The sequence below is a fragment of the Lepus europaeus genome, chromosome 4, assembly GCF_033115175.1.
Source record: "Lepus europaeus isolate LE1 chromosome 4, mLepTim1.pri, whole genome shotgun sequence".
NCBI classification, from domain to species: Eukaryota; Metazoa; Chordata; class Mammalia; order Lagomorpha; family Leporidae; genus Lepus; species Lepus europaeus.
In genome coordinates this window covers 1,104,362-1,121,993 of record NC_084830.1, presented here as the reverse complement: position 1 = coordinate 1,121,993, position 17,632 = coordinate 1,104,362, and the positions used below count along the sequence as shown (strand labels likewise).

General features: G+C 58.7%; 1 protein-coding gene across 1 annotated transcript in view; it reads right to left on the bottom strand.

The window, feature by feature from the left end:
• Positions 1-17,632, bottom strand: part of ZC3H3 (zinc finger CCCH-type containing 3) — an 83,627-nt gene that overhangs the window by 4,337 nt on the left and 61,658 nt on the right. Inside the window, exon 10 of the mRNA XM_062187921.1 lies at positions 262-443. Coding sequence (XP_062043905.1) covers positions 262-443 — 182 coding nt within the window. The remainder of the gene's footprint in view (positions 1-261; positions 444-17,632) is intronic.

Below are 17,632 nucleotides of genomic sequence, written 5' to 3'. Positions count from 1 at the left end.
TTACGGGGCCTCTGCCTGAGGCACCCGGGCTCACCCAGCTGGTGGCAATCCCAGCTCCACACGCACCCCGCCTCGCCAGCCCTGCCCGGGCTCCCACACTCACACAGCAGGTCCCCTCTCCAGGCAGCAGGTCATCAGAAGCTCTTACCCCCTCCAGGGGCTGGGGATGCCTTGGCTCAGTCTAGCCTCAGGGACCCAGGTGGGGGCACCACCCCAGGGGGTCCCGTGTGCCCTGACACGCCGTTCCCACTGCACCATCACCTGGGCCCGTGGCTGGCCGAGGGCCTGCTCCTGGGGGTGGTGTCGCCGGGCCCCGGGGTGGGGGGTGCTGTCCGCCGGCCGTGGCGCTTCTTGTTGCGATGCAGTAGCTGGCACTGGGTGCCGCGGGGACAGGCACCCCTGCGGGCGAAGTCGGGGCACAGCAGCGTGTGTTTCTTCTTGCACTGGGGAGAGGGGCGCAGCTGGGCGGCTGGCTGGATGCTGCAGCACCAGGCCAGGCCCCGCCTCACAGCCCTGCAGTCGGCCCGCCAGGTCTCGGGCTTCCTGCTGGAGGGCTGATGTCACCAGCACAGAGGCTCTGCCTGGGCTCCCACGCCTCCCATCTGCCCAAGAGATGCCCTCAGTGATCCCTGGGGCGCTGGACAGGGATTGAGGGCAGGGGTGGGGCCAGTGCGGGGACTCCCAGAGCCTGTGCCACTGCCCGGGATTCCCCTCCTGACCGTCCCTGTGCTAAGGGGGGTGGGGCCTGAGGCCTCTGCGCCTTGGTCCAGGGTGGGGCAGGTCGGCCAAGGCCAGGCAGCACTGGGTCAGAGGGGGCACTCGATACGCAGCACCTGTCATGGTGGCTAATTATACCCCCCCGGGGGGGGGGGGCAGCAGCCGGCAGGTGCTCTGGGCAGTACTGGGGCCTCCGCTCCGTCCCCAGGCCACTGGGAAACTTGAAGCCTATCCAAGGCCCCGGGGCCCAACCCAGGCTGCCTCCCATGCCTTCCCTTCCACCCCAAGGAGCCCACCTCTTGCCTGGGGCCTCTCCAGGACAGGGATACCCCTTCAGTCCCCTCTACAGCTGGCTCCAGTGGGCAAGACTCCCAGGGGACAGCTGGCGTCCAGCCAGCCTGGGACATCCCAACTGCACCTCACGGTAGCCAGACAGCAAACCCTCTCTGGACACCCCAGACAGCCAATTGCCGACACCAGCCCCGGGGCCCCCGCCTGCTGGCACGGCCAGTGGAGACGATGTGGCAACAGCCCTGAGCCACTTGCTCCCAGCACCCGGTCCCGAGCCGGCAGGGATGGGGTCTGTGCGGAGCGTGTGTCCTCCTGACCTGGCAGCTACCCACAGAGTGGCTCAAAGTCCTGGCCCCTCACTGTGCCCCACGCCTCTGTGGGGTACAGTCAGCCTCACCCCTGCCCCAGACACAAGGCAGGGGCTCCGTCCCGTCCTCATTCCACGGCACAGAGCCTGGAGCCCCAGGGCGGTGTGGACAGAGGACGGGGAGTGTGGAAGGAAGGACTCCCACCAGAGTGCACGAGTGCGCCTGCGAGCTCCAGGGGTGTGGGCGGCACGCTGGGCAGCACAGTGCCAGCAGGTCCCTCGGGGCTGCGTCTGCAGGTCCGACCACAGGCTGCTGAGCGGGGCAGTGGACGCCCAGTGATGGCCGCGGCCGCCGAGGGTGTGCAGGAAGCAGCACAGCGTGTGGAGGCTGCGCCTCTGCCCTGTGACGCCCGGAGCGTCAGCACGCCGCGCTCGGCCTGTAAGGCAGTTTCCTATGAATGCCCAGTGGCTCCTGGCAAGGCGACGCGACGCGTGGGACTCACACACACTTTCAGTGGATGGCGTGGGTCCGAGCTTGCGTGCCCCACACAGCAGGACCCCAGGACCAATACGAAGACATTTAAAAATTACCCAAGAGCTACGAGAAAGCAAAACCACGTTACAAAACAGCCCAGAAAAGCCGGACACGAGGCAAACCTCGGGCCTCAAGGCCCACGTTTCCTCCTGGGCCGCGTTTCGCAGACAAAATGTCAAGGGCTGTCCAGCGAGTTCCCAGAATGCTCTCTCAAGATCTGGGAATCGGCCGGCGCCGTGGCTCAATCGGCTAATGCTCCGCCTGCGGCGCCGGCACCCCGGGTTCTAGTCCCGGTTGCTCCTCTTCCAGGCCAGCTCTCTGCTGTGGCCCGGGAGTGCAGTGGAGGATGGCCCAAGTGCTTGGGTCCCTGCACCCGCATGGGAGACCAGGAGGAAGCACCCGGCTCCTGGCTTCGGATTGGCGCAGGGCCGGCCGTAGCGGCCATTAGGGGAGGGAACTAATGGAAGGAAGACCTTTCTCTCTGTCTCTCTCACTGTCTATAACTCTCTCTGTCTCTCTCTCACTGCCTAAGTCTGTCTGGCAAAAAAAAAAAAAAAAAGATCTGGGAATCAAGATCACCGCAGTTCAGTGAGGCATCCAACACGAAACGGGGATGAGGCCACGTCCGGAGCCGTCACGGCGCCGAGACAGCAGCACCACACGCCGCAGGGTGGCTGAGGGTGCTGGGCGCAGCAGCCACGCTGCCCGTCAAGGCTCTGTTCCGCAGCAGATCGCGGCTCCCTGCTAAAGCGCACGCTGCCCCTACTCCTGCGCCCTCGTGGGAGCCCCGTGTCCGTCGAGTGCTGGGCTCCTGGCCTCTCCCCGCCGCTCAATCAAGGGAAGTAACACCGCGGGGTGCAGCTCAGCAGTGCTCACAGCCCTCAACGCTTGCACCAGAAAGCACGGCGCCCCCAGAGTCCCGGGAAACAGCAGAAGGAACCCGAGGAACGCAGAGGGACAGGCCGCAAAGGCGCCCAAGAGGGCCGCGGGCCGGTGCTCCGCCAACACGTGCACCTCCGCCGCCGCCAGGAGCTGGAGGGGCAGCCATTCCGCCGGGCAGCTAAGGTCCTGCAGTGCCACTGCCCCACACGACCGACTGCCCCCCGACCCAGCTTCCTGCCAGCGCACGCCCTGGGAGGGAGCGCACCCTGCACACAGGGACCGGGCTCTTGGCCCACCCGCTGTGGGCATCTGAGGAGAGCTCCGTCTGTCCCTCAAATAAATAAAACACTTTAAAAGACTGACCCGGAGGCGGAGAAAAAGAATGCATGAGTGACACTGGGGGACAAGTGGGTGGCAGCGAGGCACCAGCCCCACACTTCACACCAACAAAGGGGGAACACACACAGAACTGACAAGTCCCAGAAAAGATAAAACCCTGATATTCCTATGCCCACAAGGAATTCGAATGAGTAACTAATGAAAGTGGGGGCAGGTGTTGTGCTGTGGCAGCTCCAGTCGCCCGAGACGCCAGCATTTCACATGGGTGTTGGTTCAAAGCCTGGCTGCTCCACGCGACACCCAGCTCTCTGCTGTGGCCTGGGAAAGCAGCAGAAGATGGCCCGGGCCCTTGGGCCCCTGCACCCACGTGGGAGACTGAAGAAGCTCCCGGCTCCTGGCTTCAGCCTGGCCCAGCTCTGGCCGTTGTGGCCGTTTAGGGAGTGAACCAGTGGATGGAAGATTGAATTCTCTCTTTTACCTTTCATAAATAAAAAATAGAACTTCAAACATGTTTTGAATAAATAAAATTTAAAAATGACAGCTCCATACAAAGGAGAATCTGTAATCCCTAGAGCTGCCAAGGACGCAACATGGCGACGTGGAATGAGGGGCTGCCTGCCCCTGGGATTGTTCACGCAAAGACAGGCAATGAGCAGATCAGAAACCAAACACGGCCTTGCCCTGGGGCTGGCCTGTGGCGTAGCGGGTAGGGCCACCACCTGCAGTGTCCGCATCCCATATGGGCGCCGGATCGAGTCCCGGCTGCTCCGCTTCCCATCCAGCTCTCTGCTGTGGCCTGGGAAGGCAGTGGAAGATGGCCCAAGTCCTTGGGCCCCTGCACCCGAGTGGGAGACCCAGAAGAAGCTCCTGGCTCCTGGCTTCAGATCGGCCCAGCTCCGGCCACTGCAGCCATTTGCAGAGTGAACCAGCAGGTGGAAGACCTCTCTAACTCTGCCTCTCAAATAAATACATAAAATCTTAAAAAAAAAAAAAATACTAAGAGCTTGGTTTGAAGGCTGAGAAAGGAGGAGGAGAAAGCGCGTGCGGCCTGAGCGTCACCTGGGCCCCGGCAGGAGTCTCCGAGCGGAAGCGGCTCCCCCGTGGGAAGCGCAGTGGCGGGAACCCTGCAGCCCTGCAGGCTCTCAGGCCAGCTTCACGAGGAAGGGCAGAGGTCCTGTACAGATTACAATGGGTGCAGACACGAACCCACCACGGAACCGTGCCAGGACATCTCTGGAATGCACGGCTGGTTTAACACCAGAGAATCGGCACAGTCAAGGCTGATGGGCAGGCCATGGGAGAAGAGAGGTTTAGTGAGATTCAAGCTCCATGCAAAATCCAGTCAAGGGGCGGTTTATGCCGTAACCAATCTACGAAAAAGGAAGCACTCAGCAAAGGAGCACTCGAAGGACACGTTCCGGTGTTCCTCACAAGAACCTTCCAGAAAGCACAAAGTACTGGGGAAAGGCGGAACGCTAGGACCCAGTGGTCCTAGACAGTGCGGCAGGGCAAGGCAAAGAAAACGAAGAAGGAAAGAAGATCACTAGCCGGAAAGGTGCGATGCTTGTGCAGAAACACCCAAGGACCTGTGGGTAACCAAGGTGCACACCCCTGAAAAGCAGGAAAATAAAATGTGAAGACAGGGCGTGCTAGTATCCAATAGCAAGAGTGCCTGGAGCAGGGGAGTGGGCTTTGGCCCACCGGCTAGGACACTCGTGTCCCACACCAGAGGCCTGGACTCAGTCCCCAGCTCCTGGCTCCAGCTCCCTGCTAATGCAGGCCCTGGGAGGTGGCAGGGGAGGGCTCAAGTCGCCCAGGTGGGAGACCTGGGTTCAGTCCTGGCCACTGTGGGCAAGTCGGGAGCGAGCCAGTGTGTCGGAGCTCTGCCTCTCTAAGTGTCTTTACAGTGCCTGGAATGAAGCTCTCAGGAGATGAGCGAGACTTCACTAAGGACACTAACGGGGGCTGGGGGAGGGGCGGCTATGGACAGACACTGAGACTTGAACCAGCGCTCATTCGGGACGCCAGCGCCTTAACTTGCTACGCCACAACACCAGCCCTTTCTTTCATTTTTGTAAAAAGACGTATTTTTCTGTGGTCAGCGGTGTGGTAAAAGCTGCCACCTGAAACACTCCCATATGGGCTCCAGCTCATATCCTGGCTGCTCCGCTTCCGATCCAGCTCTCTGCTGTGGCCTGGGAAAGCAGGGGAGGATGCCCAAGTGCTTGGACCCCTGCACCCATGGGGAGACCCGGGTGAAGTTTTTGGCTGCAGCCTGGCCCAGCCCCAGCCGTGTGGCCATCTGAGGCGTGAACCAGCAGATGGAAGACCTCTCTCTCCCTCTCTCTCTGTAACTCTGCCTTTCAAATAAATAATTCTTAAAACATAAATAAAATAACTTTTGATTCTTCTAATGGTCAAGAAGAAAAGGCTGGACCTCCCAGGGCTGCCTGGAGGCGGTGGCCTGCGTCCCCTCCCCCCGGCTACAGCTGCCCACAGTGTGGCCCCTGCTCTGGGCCAGGGGCTGCAGAGCCAAGCTGTGTGCCAATGACTCAGCTGTCACCGGCTTTTGGACTGGTGCCAAGACAACGGTGTGTAACAGCGCCGACGCCCGGTGCCCTGCCACACCCTCCCCACTCAGAGCACCCCATGAAGAGCGAGGCTCTGCCGGGCCCCCACGGCCGCCCCAGGCCAGGACAAGCACAGGCCAGTGGCTTCTGCCTGGGCGGCTGGTGTGAGGAGCAGGATTCAGAAGGCTTCAACAGGGGGCTCTCCTCACAGGCTCACAGGCAACAGCCCCAGGCCCGGCTCCACAGCGCCACCTCCTGACAGCCTCTTCCCACTGCCCAAAACCAGAGGACGCCGCAGACTGCTGGCCGCGTCCCACCGCCTGCCCCTGCCCCCACCTCAGGAATTTCTTCTGCTGCCCAAGTCTCCAGCCGGCGTTAGGGATAGCGGCCATGTGCCCTGGAGCAGAAAGCAGACACCGTTCTCAGGGAACTGCCGGCCACATGCTCACGTCAACCACCAGTGTGGGCAGCTGGGGGTAGTCACCTGCCAGGAACGGCGCAGAGCGTGGCAACTCTGGGATCCCTGCACCTTTACGGCAAATCTAAACTTCAGCAGGGAACACGGTAAATGGCCACGTGCTTTGTGCTGGGCCCTGAGCAGTGGACAGCCACAGTGCAGCCTGCAGGGCCACTCGGCTACTGGGGCAGGGCTTGAAGGCACTCCAAGGGCACAGGAGCCCCTGGGGGTGGGAGTCCTGCAGGAGGGAGGGGCAGCAGAGGGCGGGGCGAGAACTGGCTCTATTCAGGGCTGCTGTCAGACGCCCCGCCCAGCCCCAGACAGCTCTGCCAGCCCTCCATCATGGGGAGGGGAGGGAGGGGATGACTGGAAGGCCAGGGACTGAGCCCACAGGGGCCTGCGGTTCTGCTGAGGGAAGCCCTAGGGGCTGGCAAGGTCAAAAGGCTGGAAGCTGGAGCCGGTGCTATGGCGTGGCTGGTAAGTCAGCATCCCATATGGACAGCCGTCCCAGTCCCGGCTGCTCCACTTCCGATCCAGCTCCCTGCCTACGGCCTGGGAAAGCAGCGGATGGCCCAAGTGCTTGGGCCCCTGCACCCGTGTGGGAGACCTGGAAGAAGCACCTGGCTCCTGGCTTCAGCCTAACCCTGTTCCAGCCACTATGGCCACTTGGGGAGTGAGCCAACAGATGGAAGATCTCTCTCCCTCTCCCTAACCCTGCCTTTCAAATAAATAAATCTTTAAAACAAAACAATGGCTGGAGGTTGTGGCAAAGTTGGGCCAGGTCTGCAGCTGGGGGAAGGGAAGGGGCAGGCAGGGGAGCTGGAGACGAGACTGCGGTGCCAGCTGGGGTCGTGGTGGGTGACCCTCAGCCCTGGCTGCCTTGGCCTGGGACTGCTGTGTGCTGAGCCCCCGCTCTGAGCAGGGCGACCCCAGGGCTCAGGCTGGTAGAAGGCACTGGGACCCAGGTGGGACCCAGCCAGTGCCCAACTGCTGGGCAGAACCCACGCTCGGGGAGCTGCATCGAGACCCAAGTCGCCATGCACCAGCGCACCACTGCCTGCTGGGAAGGGCCCTGAGACGGAGGCAGCGCACGCCGCTCTCACAGACGGGACAGCAGCTCCCAACACAGCAAGGTCTGTGGAGCCACGCAGGGCACCGCCTCGCTGCAGCCAAGGACGTGGACATGCCCACGGTGGACCAGGGCAGCCCCCAGGTGCACGGCGCACCCCACTCAGCTCACTGGGCATGACCCCAGGCAGGCTGCAGGCGTGACATGGTGTCGTGGAGGGCGTGTGGGTGTGGGAGAAGCAATGTGGACTCCACCCCAGCCCAAGCAGGGGCACCAGCAGAGGCTTTGTGGGAAGTACCCTGCCCCCCCAAGCAGCGGCAAGGAGACCCCGCCCACAGCGTCAGTGGCAGAGCAATGGGGTGGTACCTCCCGCTGCGAAAAATAACTCCCCATTCCGAACACCAGCAAGATCTCAAACTGACTGTGCGTGAAACACTGCTCTCCACAGCGCAGCACACACCAGCCACACACCAACCACGGGTGCTGGAGACAGACCTCAACTCAGCGCCAGAACCGTGCTCTGGAAGCAACCACACACGCAACCACAAACACGCTCCACACATGCAACCACAAACACACCTGACACACACAACCACACACTCCACACACGCAACCACAAACACGCTCCACACACGCAACCATAAACACACCTGACACACAACCACAGGCCTCCACACACGCAACTATAAACACACCTATCACACACAACCACAAACACGCTCCACACACGCAACCACAGGCACTCCACACACGCAACCACAAACACGCTCCACACACGCAACCACAAACACTCCACACACGCAACCATAAACACACCTGACACACAACCACAGGCCTCCACACACGCAACCATAAACACACCTATCACACACAACCACAAACACGCTCCACACATGCAACCACAGGCACTCCACACACGCAACCACAAACACACCTGACACACACAACCACAAACACGCTCCACACACGCAACCATAGGTACTCCACACATGCAACCACAAACACACCTGACACACACAACCACAAACACTCCACACACACAACCACAAACACGTTCCACACACGCAACCATAAACACACCTGACACACAACCACAGGCCTCCACACACGCAACCATAAACACACCTATCACACAAAACCACAAACACGCTCCACACATGCAACCACAGGCACTCCACACACGCAACCACAAACACACCTGACACACACAACCACAAACACGCTCCACACACGCAACCACAGGTACTCCACACACGCAACCACAAACACACCTGACACACACAACTACAAACACTCCACACACACAACCACAAACACGCTCCACACACGCAACCATAAACACACCTGACACACAACCACAGGCCTCCACACACGCAACCATAAACACACCTATCACACACAACCACAAACACACCCAACACACACAACCACAAACACACCCAAGACACACAACCATAAACACACCTGACACACACAACCACAAACACACCCGACACACAACCATAAAGACACCGGACACACACAACCACAAACACAGCCGACACACACAACCACAAACACACCGGCACACACAACCACAAACACACCCGACACACAACCATAAAGACACCGGACACACACAACCACAAACACAGCCGACACACACAACCACAAACACACCCGACACACACACAACCATAATCACGCTCCACACACACAACCACAAGGCTTTGGCCTGGCCCGGTCCTGGTCATTGCAGCCAGTTGGGGTGTGAACCAGTAGACAGAAGAGCTCTCTTGCGCTCTCTCCTCTCTCTGTATCTCTGCCTTTCAAATAAACAAATCTTTAAAAAAAAGAAAAGAAAAGGCGGCGGCAGCGGCAGCAGCAGCAGCTGGGCGGCTTCCAAATCAGAGAAATACACCGCAGGTTCGTTCGTAGAAGTCACAGAACGAATCCTCAGAGCAGGCAGAGAGACGTCCACCTGCGGGCCTGACCACACATCAGGGAGGACGGAAGCCGAGAGGACAAAGACCAGCACGCGGGACCCGCGCGGTGGACGGCCTTCGGGGAGGAGGAAGCACCGTGCTCCCAGGCGCGGGCACTGGGGGCTGCGTCACCAGCAGGGCCGCCCGGACAGCAGCGAAGGAAGCGACGGACGGAGAAGGAAGAACAGGATTAGCAAAAACAGGAATAAACACACCAGACTTCCCTCTTCTTGAGTTTTCTAAGTTGTATTTGATGTTTGAGCAAAAATGCTAACAGCTTCTGTCATGGCTCTAAACGTGTGGATCACACACTTAAGATAACTGTCAGTATCCTCGCTGTGGACGGGCACTGTCCTAACAGAGGGTTAGCGCCCACTGCGCATGCCGGCGTCCCCACCCCACACCGCAGCGCCGGCTCCCGTCGGCCGCCCTGCTTCCCATCCCGCTCCCGCCCACACGTCTGGGAAGGCAGTGGACGACGGCCCAGGTTTGTGGGACCCCGCACCATGCGGGAGACCAGGATGGAGCTTTAGGCTCCTGGCCACTGCGGCCATTTGGAGAGTGAACCAGCAGATGGAAGATCTCTCTCTCTCTCTCTTTCAAAATAAAGAAATCTTAAATAGATAAATAAATGGGAGAGGGTAAAGGGACATGAAGGCAAGCTTTCTGTACTTAAACTGGTAAAATGATAGGACTGGTAGACTTTGATAGCTTGTGAATATACAATTTAACACCCGGGATAATCACTTAGTTATGTAAAGATATTCCCCCTCTTCTTGCATAACAAATTATTTTATTGAGGATTTACTTATTTATTTGAAAGGCATTCATTTATTTATTTGAAACTTTAAAAGTTACAGAGAGAAGGCAAGAGGGAGGGAGGAGGGAGGGAGGGAGGGAGGAAGGGAGATCAATTGATCTTCCATCCACTGGTCCACTCTACAAATAGCAGCAATGACCAGGTCGAAGCCTGAAGCCTGGAGCTTCATCCAGGGGCCCAAGCACTCAGGCCACCCTCCACTGCTTGTCCAGGCCACTAGCAGGAGGCTGGATGGGAATCAGAGCAGTGCAACACAAACCAGTGCTCACAGGGGATGCTGGCTTCACAGTGGCCTAACCTGCAGTGTCACAATGTTGGCCTCATGAATATAAAAATTTTAAAAAGAATACAGTAAATAACCACTACAGATAATTCCAAATAACATTCTAAGCAATGTTGAAGTAATCCACAGAAAGCCAGTGGATAAACAAGAACTGAAAACCAGAAAACAAGAACTCAAACAGCCTGAAGCCCTAATATAGCCACAGCCACACTAAATGTAAACGGCCTAAACACAACAATTAAAGGACAGACGGCCGGTGCTCAGCGTTGTGGTTAAACACCCGCACCCCCATCAGAGAGCCTGTGTTCAGGCCCGGCTCTGGCTCTGGCTCCGCTCCCTGCTCCTGCCACCCCCCCACCCCGAGGGAGACCTGGGTTAAGTTCCAGCTCCCACTCTGGCCTCAGGCCATCCCTGGTTGTTGTAGGCATTTCAAGGGTGCACCAGCACACGAGAGCTCTCTGTCTCCCAAATAAATGCATTTAAAAATTTTAAAATAATTGAAGCTCCCACCTGAACAACTCAGAGAGGACAAAAGGAGCAAAGCAGAAATAAACATAAAGCGAAGAGTGGGAAGCAGTGAGCTCAGAAAAACACAGAGAAAAATCAGTGAGGAAGGAGCTGGCCCTGTGAAAAGATCAATAAAACTGACAAACCTCTAGCTGAACAGACGGTTAAAAAGTCACGAATTTCCATTACTGGTATGAAACAGGGCTCCTACAGACCCTGCAGACATCAGAAGGGGAACTGGAAATGGGTCAAACCACACCACGCACTTGGATCTGAAACTTAGATGAGCGATACACAGCCTACCAACGCTGACTCAAGAAACACAGAAAACTCAAAAAGGCCCTGCTGTGGTGAGGCAGTGAGCAGACCCTCCTCGGAGGGGAGCCGAGGGCTGTGCAGCGTCACTGGTGACTCCTAAAACAGAGAACGCACAGCGACTCTCAAGCTGCCCCAGACGTGAGAGGACGGTCATTCTGCTGTGCGTCCAACGACGTCCACATTGTCCTGATGCCAAAAGAAACCGCAGGACAAGCAGAGCTGAGACCAAGTCTTTCCCCAGCACTGCTGTCCCTGGGAAAACCTGAAGACCAAACAGCATGACACGGGCAGCTTTATTAAAAAGACATTTCTGGAATGCAAGGATGGTTTAACATACAAAAACCAGCCAGTGCAAACTGGCTGTGATTTAAGGCAGCAGACAGACCACCTTAACAGAACAAAGGAGAAAAGCCCTGAAGGGTCACCTTGAGTGACAAAGCTCAGCACCCAGCACAGAGCAAGTCCCCAGCCGGTCACAGCTGATCAAAGATGACAACTTTCCCTCTAAGGCAAGGAAGAGGGATGCTCTCTCTTGCCACTTCTGTTCAACATAGTACTAGAAGCCTTTGTTTTGAAGCCTTTTTTAAAAATGATTTATTTATTTATTTGAGAGACAGGCAGGCAGACAGAGACAGAGAGGCCTTCCATCGCTGGTTCACTCCCCAAATGGCCGCAATGGCCAGAGCTTAGCCAATCTGAAGCCAGGAGCCAGGAGCTTCATCTGGGTCTCCCATGTGGGTGCAGCGGCCCAAGCACTTGGGTCATCTTCCACTGCATTCCCCTACTATGCCACAGCACTAGCACCTAGGAGTCCTACCCAGAGCAATTAGGCAAGAGAACAAAATAAAAGGCATCCAAACTGAAAAGGAAGTGAATCACCTGCTTACTCACAATGTGATCTTATATGCAGAAAACCCTGAAGGACCCACACACAAAATGAATTAGCCCAACGAGAAGTGCTGAGGAAGGCACGCAGGAGTGGGAATGCGTGTGCACAGCTGGAACACAAAACCCCACAGCCACGGAGGAAAATGGTTCGGCAGTTCCTCAGAAAGCTACGCACAGGGGCTGTCACTGGCATGGTGGGTTAAGCCACCACCTATGATGCCAGCACCCCATTTCAGGGTGCCAGGTCCAGTCCTGGCTGCTCCACTCCCTGCTAATGCACCTGTGATGGCAGTAGATGTTAGCCCAAGGGCTAGGGCCCCTGCCTCCCACAGGGGAGACCTGGATGAAACCCCTGGCTCCTGGCCAGGTTGGCCCAGCCCTGGCCATTGTGGCCATTTGGGGAGTGAACCAGCAGACCAGCAGATAGATCTCTCTCCCCGACTCTGCGCAACTGCTGTTCAAATAAATAAATATTTTTAAAAAGAAAAAAATTAAACACAGAATTAGCATCCAAGCCAGCAATGCACCCTAAGTGAACAACGTGTCTACACAACTCAGCCCAAGCTCTGACACCCCCCCCCCCCCCACACACACACAGGAGCGACCTGTGCTATAAGCAGCGTGCTTCATGCAACTCCATCTACAAGAAGCTTCCAGGACAGGCAAGTTCTTGGAGAAGGCCAGTAGGTCCATGGCTGCCAGGGGTGGAGTGGGAACAGAGTCGCTGCTTAGTGCTCGCAGTGCTTCTATCTGGGGTAAGGAAGCAGTGACGGCTGGGTCGGCGCTGTGCTACAGTGGGTGAAGCCACCGCCCACAACGCCAGCGTCCCATGTGGGCACTGATTTGAATCCCGGCTGCTCCACTGCTGATCCAGCTCCCTGCTAACGTGCCTGGGAGAGCATGAGAACATGGCTCAAGTCCTTGGGCCCCTGCATCCATGTGGAAGGCCCAGATGAAGCTGCTGGCTGGATGGAAGATACGTCTCTCTGTCTCTCCTTCTCTCTCTGAAACTCTGCCTTTCAAAAAGATATCTTCAAAAGAGATAGTGACAGCTGCATAATTCGGTGAGTGCAGTTAATGTCACTGAATTATGGGCCTTAGAAGTGGTTACAATGGTGAACCTGTCACATAATTTTACCAATATTATATTTATTGATTTTAAAAAATAATTTACTTTCCTTTTATTTGAAAGGCTAAGAGAGACAGATAGAAAGAGATCTTTCCTCTATTAGTTCACTCTACAAAAGCCCAGGGCGGGCCCAGGCCGAAGCCAGGAACCTGGAACTCAAATTGCTTCGCCGTGGGCGGCTGGGACCCAGTGTCTGAGCCATCACTGCTGCACCCCGGCAGGAAGCTGAGTGAGAAGTGGAGCCAAGACCCCCACCAGGCACCAAGGGTGCCGCAACTTCAGGCAACATGCTCCCTCCCCTAACTTAAACAGTTAATAATGCAGTCACGCAAAAACTGCGGAACTGTACACCTTTTTAAACTTTTATATAGGAGAGACACTGAGAGGACATTCCTCTCTACTGGTTCACTCTCCAAGTGCCTACAACAGCCAGGACTAGGCTAGGCCAAATGGAAGCTGGGAGCTGGAACGCAACCCGTCGCCGACACGAATGGCGGGGACCCAGTTACTCGCGCCATCACCACCGCCTCCCGAGGTGCTGGAGGGGAGCTGGACATGGACCCTGGTACTCTGGCATGGACAGGCGTCTTACCCACTAGGCCAAACACCTGAATGTGTACCTCCGGAGGGTGAGTCATGTGCTGTGCAGACTGCACCTCAACAGAGCTCTGTGTGTGTGGTTTGCTTCTTGTTTTCAGGGCGAGAACAGCCAATCAGCACACCAGGTGCTCACCACCACTAGCCACCAGAGACCGTGCCTAGGCCTGCAGTCAGACAGGGACGAGAGCTGGTGAGGTATGGCCACAGCGCAGCCCTCCCTGGCTCCCGGTGGGGCTGTGAGGGTGCAGCCTAGAGGAGGAGGCATGGCTCATTCAGGCTCTGGCCGCTCTAGGACCCAGCGATCCCACACCTCACTACCCACCCTGGAGAAACGGAAACACACACATGTTGCCGACGCGTTCGTAGCAGCATCAGTGACAGCAGCTCCAGACCAGAAATGGCCCAAATGTCCAGTCCCTGAGCGTGGGTGGGTAAACAAACTGCCCAATGTGCAGGGCGGGGCGCAGCTCCGGTGCCAGGACAGCAGGAACAGGACCAAGGGCCAGGGAGCATGTTGCGGGGCACGTGGGGGATGGGAACCCCGGGGACTGCGGGCATCCTGGCACAACTGCACAGCGTGGAAATGCGCCCCAACAGAGCCGAGTCTTTTCCAGTAGAACGGGGTTTGGGGGCCCGGTGCCATGGTATAGCAGGTAAAAGCCGCCACCCGCAGCGCCGGCATCCCGTATGGGCGCTGGTTCACGCCCCGGCTGCTCCACTTCTGATCCAGCTCCCTGCTAACGGCATGGGAAAGCAGTGGAAAACGGCCCAAGTCCTTGGGTCCCTGCACCCACGTGGGAGACCCAGAGGAAGCTCCTGGCTACTGGTTCTAGCCATTGCAACCGTTTGGGGAGCGAACCAGCAGATGGAGGACTTCTCTCTCTGCCTTTCAAATAAATAAGTAAATAAACCTTTTTTTTTTTTTTTAAAAGAATGAGGTTTGGGCGAGGCTCAGGCACAAAGGACATGAGGCCTGGTGGGCCTGCCCAGGAAGCTGCCTGTGACCACGCTGGCCCTTCCGGGTAGGTGCCGCCAAAGACTTCACACAGAGACAGAGGTCGGAGGCAAAGCGACGCACCCAGGGTCATGGAGCAGAGTGGCTGGGATGGGCTCCCTGGTTCTCAGCTCTCTGTTGGAAGCTGGCAGTCCATCCCCAGGGCCTCCTCCACCAGGCAGGCCACCTTCAGGCACTAAAGGCACAGGAGAGCCAGGCAGCTGCCTGCGGATAACAGAGGAGGAAGCTCAACACTCGCAGCGTGGAAATGGAGTGAGTGGTAACTACGTCCCCCTACACACAAGCACACAGGCACACACGCAGCAGTCCTGCGGCAGTACCACGTGGCACACTGGGGGCAGTGCTCCCCACTGCACAGTGCACAGAGCACACGGCACTCACACTGACAGCACACGGCACCCACACTGACGGCACACGGCACCCACACCGACAGCACACAGCACCCACACCGACAGCACACGGCACCCACACTGACAGCACACGGCACCCACACCGACGGCACACGGCACCCACACCGACAGCACACGGCACCCACAGTGAGAGCACACGGCACCCACAGTGAGAGCACACGGCACCCACACTGACAGCACATGGCACCCACACTGACAGCGCACGGCACCCACACTGACAGCACACGGCACCCACACTGACGGCACACGGCACCCACACCGACAGCACACGGCACCCACACCGACAGCACACGGCACCCACACTGATGGCACACAGCACCGACACTGATGGCACACAGCACCCACACCGACAGCACACGGCACCCACACTGACAGCACACGGCACCCACACTGATGGCACACAGCACCCACACCGACAGCACACGGCACCCACATCGACAGCACACGGCACCCACACTGATGGCACACAGCACCTACACTGATGGCACACAGCACCCACACCGACAGCACACGGCACCCACACTGACAGCACACGGCACCCACACCGACGGCACACGGCACCCACACCGACAGCACACGGCACCCACAGTGAGAGCACACGGCACCCACACTGACAGCACACGGCACCCACACTGACAGCGCACGGCACCCACACTGACAGCACACGGCACCCACACCGACAGCGCACAGCACCCACACTGACAGTGCACAGCACCCACACTGACAGCGCACAGCACCCACACTGACAGCACACGGCACCCACACTGACAGCGCACAGCACCCACACTGACAGCACACGGCACCCACACTGACAGCACACGGCACCCACACTGACAGCGCACGGCACCCACACTGACAGCGCACAGAACCCACAACAAGAGCACACGGCACCCACACTGACAGCGCACAGCACCCACACTGACAGTGCACAGCACCCACACTGACAGCACACGGCACCCACACTGACAGCGCACGGCACCCACACTGACAGCGCACAGCACCCACACTGACAGCACACAGCACCCACATCGACGGCACACAGCACCCACACCGAGGGCACACGGCACCCACATCGACGGCACATGGCACCCACACCGAGAGCACACGGCACCCACACTGACAGCACACGGCACCCACACCGACAGCACACGGCATCCACACTGTGAAGTCCCGGCGGAGCCAGGGCCCCTGCGGAGCAGCCGCCCAGGGCAGCACCCTGTTGTCCCTGCACAAGGACGTGCGAGGGTCGCAGGGGCCTCCCGCAGGCCAACCGGGCCACGCCGCCCTCAGACCGAGGAGGGACCGCGAGAGGTGGGTGTCCGGCGCCGTGGCTTGGAGACCTGGCTCCACTTCCCACTCCTGCTTCCTGCTGGGCAGACCCTGGGGGCCAGCAAGCGAGGGCTCTGGCAGTGGCGCCTGCCACCCACGTGGGGGGCCTGGACTGAACTCCTGGGCTGCGGCAGGACCCGCAGGCCGAGCCCTCTGTCTGGTTCTCTCAAGGGAGTAAATGAGAGAACACAGAAGCAAAGGGAGCGCTGGGCGCTGGGCCGCAGCCGGCACAAAGCAAGTGCGGGTGAGCGCCTCGGCATAAGGGGGCCCCAGGCTGGCGGACGGAGGAGCACTGTCCCACAGACACCTGTGAGCTGGGATGGACACGGAGGGAGAGGCTGGGCGCCAGGAGGGGAGACGTGGGGCACCGCGCTCTGGCTGCAGGACACACCCACCGAGGCGAGGGGCGTGGGGTCACCTACCCGGCCTGACGCCCTGCAGCCTGGGAGGGGAGAGGGGGAACAGCTGGCCTGGTGCTGTGGGAGGCCGCTCGCGGGGGCCCCCAAAAGGGGAGGAGTGCAGATTTACGCACCACCTCAATTATTCACAAGGAGAGGGAAGGCGCCTCTCTGGCCACCCCCACCCCAGGCAGCAAGGTGAGCGGTTTCCGATTCGTGGAACAGCAGCAGCTCTCTGGGGCCCATTGGAGGACGGCTGCTCAGGCACAGGTGACGACTCAGCACTTTCTCTGTTATTTAGAGAACGGAGTTAACCCTCCCAGGCCCAGGCTGCTGGAGGCGGCCTGCTCAGCGCTTTCCCGTGTATAATTACAAGCTGCCATCCATCATGCCGCCGCGACACAGCGCCGAGCGCGCAAAGGCACGCCGTAAGCACTTCCCCAACAGGAGCCCCACACGGCGCTGTGATATTTTCATTTAATTTGGAATATCTTAGAGCAGTCGTGCACGGCCATCGTTAGGGGCTGCTCCAGGACCCCGAGGCCTCCCTGCTGGGGTGCACAGGGAAAGGGAGATGCACCCCTCTAGAGTCCACTGACCCCCTCACCCAGCGCCAGGTACCATGGACTTCACCGGGGTACTGCCAGACTGGGGGCCGTGAGGCAGGGCCCACACTCTCAATTTTGGGGACCCAGGCCAGGGACAGGCCCCCAGGAAGCCTGCCGGCCTCCCCACAGGAGCAGGAGCCCAGGTCGGCACAAGTGCGGAGGCTGTGACTGGTGGAGGGGGCGGGGCTCCACAACA